The sequence below is a fragment of the Onychomys torridus genome, chromosome 5 (assembly GCF_903995425.1).
Source record: "Onychomys torridus chromosome 5, mOncTor1.1, whole genome shotgun sequence".
NCBI classification, from domain to species: domain Eukaryota; kingdom Metazoa; phylum Chordata; class Mammalia; order Rodentia; family Cricetidae; genus Onychomys; species Onychomys torridus.
Window position 1 is genome coordinate 31,572,689 of NC_050447.1, and position 10,590 is coordinate 31,583,278.

Here is a 10,590-nt window from a genome sequence, read left to right on the forward strand (position 1 = left end):
ATTCTATTGCTGTGAAGACAGACTCCATGACCAAGGAAACTTAAAAAAGAAAGCATTTAATTGGGGGCTGGCTTACAGTTTCAGAGGATGAGTCCATGACTATCGTGGTTTGGAGCATGGCGGTGGGTAGAGAGGCACTGTGATGGAGCAGTAGAGGAGAGCTCACATCTGATCAACAGTCAGCAGGAAAAGAATAAGATTAGGCCTGACTTGAACTCTTGAAACCTCAAAGCCCACCCATAATGACACTCCTCTTCAAACAAGGAAATGCCTCCTAATCCTTGTTAAACAGTTCAACAACTGAGAACCAAACATTCAAATACATGACCCTGTAGAGACCCTTCTTATGCAAACCACCATACTATCAGTTTGTTTTTTCTTGGCTAGAGAACTATATAAAACACAGATATAAAGTGGGGGCTATCACAATTGGGTAACTCTGCTTGTTCAAGGAAGAAGGGATACTGCCTATGGTAAAGTACCTAGTGTGTGCCCAACAAAGTCTAGGCACTACATTAGTACTGTTTTATAAATAAGGCCTCTAATCCATGCCAGTCTCTAACTTGCTCTGTGGTTAAGGATAAACTTGAACCTCGGATTATCCTGCTTCTACACATTCCCCACTCCCATGCTGGATTATAGGTATGTGCCACCATGCTTGGTTTATACAGTGCTGGGGAATCAAACCCAGAGCCTTGTGTATGCCAGGCCAACACTATTCCAACAGCACCACTTCCCTGACTCCTGACTTCTTTAAACTTTCAGACTTACAGACACCTGGGTATGTTAATACTTTGTCCTGGGTCACAAAGCTCAGATAAACTGATCCTAAATCCATAACAAATGGAGGAATACAAGATAGCAAATCAAATGTTTGAAGAATAGGAAGAGTAAGGAAATGGGAATTGGTTTAATAATGTGGACAAAAATTAACCAAGAAAAGAAAACAGTTTAAGATGTCTCAGTGGTACTTGCCACTAAGCATGATGAGCCCAGCTCAAGCGCTGGACTCCACACAATGGAAGGAAAGAGGTGACTCCTACCTGTTATCCACACATGTGCTGTGGCAATTCCAGGCCTACACACACACACACACACACACACACACACACACACACACACAAATACACAGACAAAATAGAAAGGAATGTAGAACTTTTTTTAAAAAGATTTGTTTATTTATTATATATACATTGTTGTGTCTGTGTGTATACATGCACACCAGAAGAGGGCACCAGATCTCATTACGGGAAATCATTTGAGGATGCTGAGAATTGAACTCAAGATCTATGGAAGAGCAGTCAGTGCTCTTAATTCCTGAGCCATCTCTACAGTCCCTGAAGAAACTTTTAAAAAGAATTTAAATTCTTTAAATTCATCCATAATTGGAAAACATTTGTTAGCCCCACTGCATTGTGCCAAGCTAGAGTTGGGCACTGGAAACAATCCCTTTCCCCTAAGAAACTCACACAGGGGCTGCAACAAGACCGACTAAGAAACTGTCACCAGGTCGCCCACAAAGAGAAACATCCATGGCTGGAATACCAGGTGTTGCCATCCCTGGTCCCAATCTGGCAACTCATCAGTTGGGCTTTGTACTGCCATGGTCGCCCCCCACACACACACACACACACTCCCACCTTCATTTCTTCTTGCCTGTACAGGCATCAGCCCACCTCCATGTCTTCCTGCCTTATCCAGGTTCACTCTCCCTTCATCTCATAGTAACTGCAGATGCGTTTTCTGAATCTCAAACCTGTCCCCTCCTCAGAGAGCTCCAGACCATTCACCACTCAGGCTCAACTCTGCCAGGCACTCAACTCAGAACTGCAAAGGTCATTGTCTAATGCACTGGCTTTCAACCTACTTAACGCTGCAACACTTTAACACAGTTCCTAATGTTGTGTTGACACCCAACCATAAAATTATTTTCATTGCTACTTTGTAACTTAGCTATTGTTAGGAATCATGATGTACATATCTGTGTTTTTCACTCTTCTTAGGTGACCCCTGTGAAAGGGTCATTAGGTCCAAGGGGTCACAACCCACATGTTGGGAACCACTGTTCTAGTAGCAAGTTATAAGATCAGGCCACTGTGGGCAGCAAACTCCAATGTTTCCCTTTCTCTTGGAAAGACAAACCAGACCTACAAGCAGCCAGGAGGGAGTGTTGCAGCTCCTGACCTCTTCGGATAGGAATAGGAATGAGAAATGGACGCTGCGCCAGTTGTAAACTATCTGACCATTACTTCCCACCTGTGTTGTGTCTGACAGATCCTGTGCCTCTCGGCAGCAATCTTGTGTCTCATCGATGCGTTATTGGTCATCAAGAACATGAATAACATGGAAAACAGCCCTGGGCATGTAAACTAAGCTCTCCACCGCCCCACTGAGGCAGAAGCTCTGCTGAAGTCACCCAGCCCTTCCCGGCATTTAGAAGAGACTCCACGTATAATCAATCACTCCCTCCAGGCCTTCATGAGCTCCCAAGCCCACATGTGTGTAACCATAAAGACAGGGCTGCTAAGTCGGCAACGCTTCTGCTTCCTCGTGTGCCCTTGTCTAAAAGTCGCGTTACACCTCCCACTCCTCCACAAGGATGCCCCAGGAGGTCGGGAGGGCCAGGACCCCAGGGAGCAACAGCCACACACCTGGGACTCCTTTCCAAGGAAGGCCTCACTAGAACAGGTGGTGCTTAGGGCAAGTTGCTGCATGGCTGGTGGGAATTTCTGGCCTCTGCCAGGGTCGAGGCAATCCTGCTGGTCCACGAGATGAGGTGCTCGCGCCGACCAACCAGAAGCGTTAGAATTCTGCAGTCCCAGCGGTCAGTTGAGTGCCGCCCTTGAACAGGTCTGAAGACACCAGGCTCTCTCTTGAGCTGGGCCTGTTCAAGGACTGCAGGCAAGTCTGAGCCCCGAGAAATTGAGAACAACTGCTTACCATGGCAGTGCCTGGCCAGCACAAAGTACAGCCCAAGGATGATGTGGGCACAAGAAAGGGGTTTAAACGCTACAAGTGGGAACTTAAAGACAGCAATAAAGAGTTCTGGCTGGGGGGCCACGCCGTGGTCAAGATTGTGAGTGTGGTAAGCTGGATTGGAATTCTAGGGGTGTCTGTGGAAGGGAGGGCCTCAGAAGCCGGGGGGGGGGGGGGGGAGTCCTTGCAGCAGCTCAGGTGTACTTATTTTTCCACCCAGGCCTGCCTGAGTGCTGGGCTACACTTCTTTGGAAAAGTGACCACAAACCCGATCCTGATCCTGGTCCTCACTATGGAAATATCCATCTTCGCTTTCTTCATTTTCCTCTACATCTTCGCCATCAACAGATACATGCCCTTCATCTTCTGGCCTGTCGCTGTACGTAAAGACTGTAGGGAATACGGTGCCAGTCACATTCTAGCACCTGGAAAAAGACAACCTTGCCTCCTCTACTGGTGCTCAGGCTGGGAAGCTGGGTTGTAGAAGGGAAGCCAGGCAGAAAATGATCCCCAAAACTGTGTTGGGTGCTAGCCTCACAAATAGAGAAGGCTGTAACAACCAGCCATTTCTGCTAATGCTTTTGCTGGCATACATCTCATTGGAATACCATTCCAGGATTCAAAAAAGAAAATCAAACTCTGCATAAACCAGTAAGGTAAAATGAAGCAAATTTCAAGCATGACTAAAACAATATCAGGTCTCTGATGAACATAAAGAATGATTCAGAAGCATGGTCAACCTGAAATAGTCATCCAATGGGGTGAGGCTGAGCTTGGTAAGTCACTCAAGCATCCCTTCCTCTAGTCCCTTATCAGTACCTGAGGGTCTGCAACAATCTGTAGGGAGATTGAATACATATAAATTTCTTGCCATTGTGTCTTAGGGCTCATGACTCAAATTCCCTCACCTCACATAATGGAATCACCAAGTGTACCCACCTAACTCCCTCATAGACAATTAACACCTCAGCTTCCAACTCCCTGTGCTCATTATCCACCTCTAGAGACCTCTGTTCCCCCATTTCATTACACTTACAAAACAGCAAGTGAATTGCCAAAAGTCAAATAACCTTCCCTCCAACTCATTTCAACTAGTTAATAGCAAGAAACAAAAAAAAAAATCAAAACTTAATGAAATATGATTCTGATAGCTGTGATCACCTACTATCTGCCCTTTTGTTAAAAGCTGTTAGTGTCCAGGGATCCATCAGTCCTCATGAAGACGTCCAGTACAGGACGGAAGGACATAGAACTAAAAATGAAAACTCTTGGAAATAGAATGCACAGAAGACAAAAAGATGGAGACCATGTGTCCAGTTAAGGGACTGAAAAGATCCAGTAAAATACCGCCCACCAAACCATGAAAGTCAATCCTCCTCTACTTAACCTAAACATAGTGATGGAAATGTAACCAATATTGCTTACCTAAATAGCCCAGCTGAAAGAAGGAAGGGAGGAAGAGAAATGAGGGAAGAAAGGAGGGAATGAAGGAGAGAGGAAGGAATGGAGGGATGAGAAGGAGGAAGAAGAGGGAAGGAATCGAGATAGGATGCAGAGGTTCTTGAGATGGAAAACAGCAGTAGTGACAGTACAAGCTGTAGATGGTTGGGAGTGACTCATGAGGTACCATCTCAGGAACTTGAGATATGGATTTTCAAATACTCTCAAGACAAGAGATGAGGCCTGTCTTAGTTTAGGTTTTTATTGCTGAGACAAAACAATCATGACCAAAGCTACTTGGGGAGGAAAGGGTTTATTCAGTTTATACATTTACATCACAGTTCATCATCAAGGGAAGTCAGGATAAGAACTTAAGCAGCACAGGGACCTGGAGGCAGGACATGATGCAGATGCCATGGAGGAATGCTGCTTCTGTCTTGCTTCCCATGCTTTGCTCAGCCTACTTTCTTATAGACCCCAGGACCACCAGCCCAGGCATAGCATGATTCATAATGGGTTGGACCCTCTCCCATCAATTACTGATTAAGAAAATGCCCTGCAGCTGGATCTTTGGAGATATTTTCTCAATTGAGGCTCCCTCCTCTCAGTTGAATCTAGTTCATGTCAAATGGATGTAAAATTAGCCAGCACAGGGCCTTAAGCCAAAGCCAAGCAGAGGCCTATAAAATCAAGCCAGCATCCAGAGAATACTGCACCCACTGAGGAAAGATGGAGAAGGAAGATATACACACACTCCCAACACAAAGAAGCAGGAAACATTGATCTCTTCTTGACCTGTGGGAGTGGGGACAGGAGGCCTGAGTTTTCTTTGAGAATGGGAAAGCTAAGACCTTTCTCTTACATACATTTGGGAATCTGAATTTTTGCTGCCCAGAGTCTAGAATACTCATTTCTTGGCCTTATGGTAACTCATAACAGAAATAAATGCAGAACCACAGCCAAAGCATGTGATTTGTGATACACTTGGTCTTTTGAAAATTCTCCAAACTAAGAATCAAAAATTGGCACACATGGTCTGTGTTTACATAGGATATGTATATAATCCTAACACTCAAAAGCCAAAACAGGAAAACTGATTTCAAGGCCATCCTGAACTCATAACAAAAATTTGGTATCAAAAGATAAATAAATGAAACAAGTTGGAAGAATAGAATCCTGAGACTCAGAGACCATAGATGAGCTGTGATGTGAGAACATAATGCTGTTTAAACGATTGCAGATAAAATAAGACTATAACACTGGGCAATGGTGGCACACACCTTTGATCCCAGCACTTGGGAGGCAGAGGCAGAGGCAGGCAGACTTCTGAGTTCTAGGCCAGCCTAGACTGCAGAGCCAGTTCCAGGACAGCCAGGGTTTCGTAGAGAAACTCTATATTGAAAAACAAACCACAACAAAAAGACTGTAGGGACAGAATAAACCATTTTTAAAGTGCAGAGTTTAATGTCTATAATAGAAAATACAATTCTTGAAGTAAAAATGTGAACAGATGAGTTAAAAAGCAGATCAGGGCCCAGTGTGGTGGCACAATCTGTCATCCCAGCACATAGGAGGCTGAGGAAGGAGGCTCATGAGTTCAAGGACAGCCTGAGACAAAGCAAGACCTTGTCTAAACAAAAGGTTGTTGAGGGAGTCGGAATTTCTCTAGAGAGATTGTTCAGTAGTTAAGAATACTTGTTGCTCTTACAGAGGACCTGGGTTCAGTTCCCAGCACCCATATCAGGTGGCTTTTAGCCTCCTGTGACTTCAGTTTCAGAGGATCTGACCTTCCTCTGGCCTCCACTCACTGACACACATGTGATGCACATATACACATGCAGGAAAAACACTCATGCATATAAAACAAATACAAATAAATACATATACAGAATGAGTGAGCAGATCTGACACAACTAAAGAGAATGAGTGAGTTGACAGGTATGGGAGAATTAGCTAGAACTAGCCCTGAAAGATAAACAGAAGGAGAATGAAGGAGAAGATGAGGCACAGAATACAAAATCAGAATTCCATACAAGAGACTGGAGAAGAAGCATTTAAAGTGATCAAAGCCAAGAACGTTGTACATTTAATGAAACTGACATCATCTAAATATGCATAATATAGAACCCCAAAACTTTGTCCCTCTACAGTAGCAATGGTTAAACTAGGGGAACACTGGCAACAAATGTTTCAGAAATCTTGCTTGTAACTTAGAGCAACCAGGAGAATGTTTTGTTGTAGTTGGAGAGCTGCTGTCCAGCCCCCCCCCCCCCACCAAGACTGATTAGTCCAACAACCCATTTATAAAATAAACACGCAGACATTCATATTATTTAAACTGCTTGGCCATTGCATTGTCTAGCCCTTACTCTTATATTTAGCCCATTTCTACTAATCTATACTTTGCCACATGGCTCGTGGCTTCCCATTACCTTACATCCTCCTAGTCATGGCAACGGCTGGCAGCGTCTCTCTCTGCCCCAGCCTTCCACCTCCCAGAATTCTCTTCTCTCTTGTCCCACCTATACTTCCTGCCTGGCCACTGGCCAAACAGCATTTTATTTATACAGAGTGATAGCCACAGCATTTTGTTGTTGTTTTGTTTGTCTTTTTGTTGGGTTTTTGTTTTCGTTGTTTTTGTTTTTCAAGACAGGGTTTCATTGTGTAGTCCTGGCTGTCCTGGAACTCACTCTGTAGACCAGCCTGACCTTGAACTCAAGAAATCTGCCTGCCTCTGCCTTCTGAGTGCTAGGATTAAAGGCAATGTGCCGCCATCACTGGCCATGAGAATGTGTAATAAAGAAAGAAACTGCTGAATAATAGTGAGAGAGCACTGGGCATTTTAACTTATCAGACAGCTAAAGAATTCAGGTTGAAATCCATATGCTAAGATATGGCTGAAAATAAATGAAGCATCTGCCACCAGATGTGGTGACATATACCTCTGTTCTAACACTTGGAAGGTTGAGGCAAGAGATCAGAAGTTCAAAACCAGCCTCAGCTACCCAGCAAGTTGAGGCCAGGTTAGGCTATACTGTTATTGGTGGTGGAGGTCTGGCAAGGTGTTTTTGGCTTCTTAGCCTCCTATTCAAGCCCACAGAGACTGCAAAGTAACCAGTAATCTCTGTGCAAAGTGCAGCCATTGAACAGGCAGATCCACAGTCAAGACTGACAGCAGCTACCCAAGTGAAGGTAATCAAAGGGCCTCAGCTATTGCTTGGGGCTTCCTTCAGTTATTGTTTGGGACTTCCTTTATGGGGCTCAAGTGGAGAGGAGTTTGCTTACAAAGGGTGTAATTTGGGTGGTTCTCTATTAAGACTACTACGCTTGGACTACATAAGCTCTTGCATATCCCTTCCCATATGCATCTGATTTTAATCATATGCAACTCCAAATATGCACAGTCATAAGATGGTAAATAGGGGATTCTTCCTAAAAGTTCTCTTGAAAACACAGTTTTAGCTTACCTTTCATAGACCCCTCCACAGTACTGAATAAATTTGGGTAGAAATTGCCCAAGTCATTAAGAGGAGGAGGAACTTATTCCACTAGTAGTTTGATGCAGGTGGGGGTCCCAGGTTGCTTACAGGTCGTTATGCGCATTGTTCAGAGAGGAATATGTATGCACAGTCCATGCAACGCAGTGTCCTAGGATGCCAAATGCATTGTAACAAGAGGAAGGAGGTGAGGATAGTTGGAAAGAAGTAGAGTAGCCAAAGTGGGAAGAAAGACAGAGAGAAGTGACAGGGAGAGGGAGGTAATGTGACCGATTACTTTATATACATGTATTAAAATATAATGGGGAAGCTGGAGAGATGGCTCAGTGGTTGAGAGCACTGACTGTTCTCCCAGAGGACCCAGGTTCAATTCCCAACACCTATGTGGCAGCTATCAACTGTCTGTAACTCCAAGATCTGACAACCTCACACAGACATACATGCAGGAAAAACACCAATACAAATAAAGTAAAAATAAATAAATTACTAAATAAAATATAATGAGCCCATCATTGTATATAACTAATATGATTTACCCTAAGATTTGGTGCTAGATCGTAGATCAACTAATGGAATTGTTACAAATGGAATGTTTGTGTCCTCCCTGGATTTATATCCTGAGATGGGGCCTTTGAGGAAGCAACTAAAATTAAACAGAAAAATTAAGGTTGGGACCCTGATCCAAAATGATTAGTATCATTCCAGGAAAAGACAGGTCCTATGAAAGGTCATATGTAGATAGAGAGGAAAGGGCAGTTGTCTCCAGCCAGGGAGAGTGCTCTGGGACCTTGCTCTTCCTCCTTCCAGACCCAGAACTCTGAGAGGATATACATCTGTTGTTTAAGCCACCCAGCCTATTGTATTTTATAATGGTATACTAACATAGGACTAGATCAGAGAATTTAGAAGTATACACATACTGCAACTTGTATATGACAGAGGTAGCATTGAAACCCTGGGACAGCAGCTGGTGAGTTGGCTAAGAAGTTAAGAGCACTGGCTGCTCCTGCAGAGGACCCAGGTTGGGTTCCCAGCACCCAAGCAGCTCACAAGCTGCTGCAACTGCAGGGAATCCAATTCCCTCTCTGGCCTTCTCAGGCACTACACACATTTGGTATGATTACAAGCATGCAGACAACACACTCATACACATAAAATAAAAATAAGCAAAACTTTTTGTAAAAGAAAGTTGGACAGAACATTCAATGAGAGTACTAGGAATATTGGCAGGAGAGATTGTACATCCCACTAAAATAAAAACAATTTAAAATTTGAACATTCTAAGATAAAACACAACTAATAGAAAATGGGACAATGGGCACAAATACATAGAATTTTGGTTGGTTTTGTTCTGTGTTGGGAGAAGAAAGTTTGTATGTGGTAAAGGAAGACCAAATCCCCAAGGAATGAAAAGAAAAAAATGATGAAGGAGGAAGCAGTCAAGGAAGGTGATCCAGGGGTAAGGCAGGGTTGGGTGTAGAGGGAGCAGCAAGGCTCCCAGAGTTAAGTCAGAGAGCAAGAACCTCCTGGCAACAGCAATACTGTCCACGGAAGCTGCAGAGAGGAGAGTACAGAAATGATGAGGGGAAGTACCGAACAGAGAGACCACAAAGTAGCCTATGCATTTATTTACAAGACTACCGATATGCACCAGATGCCTGGTGTTTTAGGCAAGATGGTATTTGTGGCTCACCTGGACTGACAGCAGTTAAGTGTGGACTCTCTGTTGCACTCACAGAGGCCAGCAGGGAGCCGCTGGTTGAACTGCTTGGCAGAAACATATTTGCCTGTGTATATTTTAAATTATTGGGGTGGAGGGTCATTTGAACATGGTTACATGGAGGATACTGTGTTGTTTCTGGGGAGCATGGGGCACAGCTATCTAAGACTAGCTTATCTCTCCCACTTTCAGGAAATCTTCAACAACCTCTTCTCCTGCGTGTTCCTCGGAGGCGGCATTGCTTTTTCTTTGAAGACTAAGCGAGTGTTCCATGAGCCCTATATAACTGCTCTGGTGAGGTGTTTCTGCTGAGCTCGGGGTTCCTGATTCACTGTCACAAAAATCCTGGGACCATGGGCTTGGTTGCTCCTGAGTCTATAGAGTGCTGGTCTAGCCTGATCTATGACACTGCAAAAACCTAGTGTAGTACCCCATGCCTATCTACAATGCTGGCACTCAGGAGGAGTTAGAGGCAAAGGATCCAAGTCCAAAGCCATCCTTGGCACAATGGTAAATTCAAGGCCAGCCTGGGGTACATGAGACCCTGTCTCAAACAAACAAACAAACAAAGCTTGGGTCAAAGCAAATTTAAGAGGTTGGTAATTGTTTCTAATGCAGAAGACACATTTCTAAATGTGTTGTCTAAGAAGGCAGCCAAGTCACCTGTGACTCTCCTGTATGTGAAAAGAAAGTAAAAAGGAAATGAGGGGACACTGGGCATGACACCAGGGAGGGCTACTGAAGGTGGGTCTAGGATCGAGGTGTTTTGGGGTACACTGTGCATCACCTCAGATGAGAGACTAAGAGTGGAGTCTGTGCCTGCCTTCTAGGTGGGTAGTCAAAACAATGCAGATGCACTTGTTTCCCTAGGTTCTTATGGCAGTTGCTGCATTTTTCGCTCTCGTCGATATATGTCTTCAATTCAAATACTTCAGAAACAAGAAGGGGCCCAACTGA

The 10,590-nt window shown here is 44.2% G+C and overlaps 1 protein-coding gene across 1 annotated transcript; it reads left to right on the forward strand.

The window, feature by feature from the left end:
• The first annotated feature begins 2,941 nt into the window (after window positions 1-2,941).
• Window positions 2,942-10,590, forward strand: LOC118584549 (CKLF-like MARVEL transmembrane domain-containing protein 2). Its single transcript, XM_036188850.1, has 4 exons — window positions 2,942-3,085; window positions 3,197-3,355; window positions 9,826-9,927; window positions 10,504-10,590. The coding sequence occupies exons 1-4, from the start codon at window positions 2,942-2,944 to the stop codon at window positions 10,588-10,590; spliced, it is 492 nt and encodes a 163-aa protein (XP_036044743.1).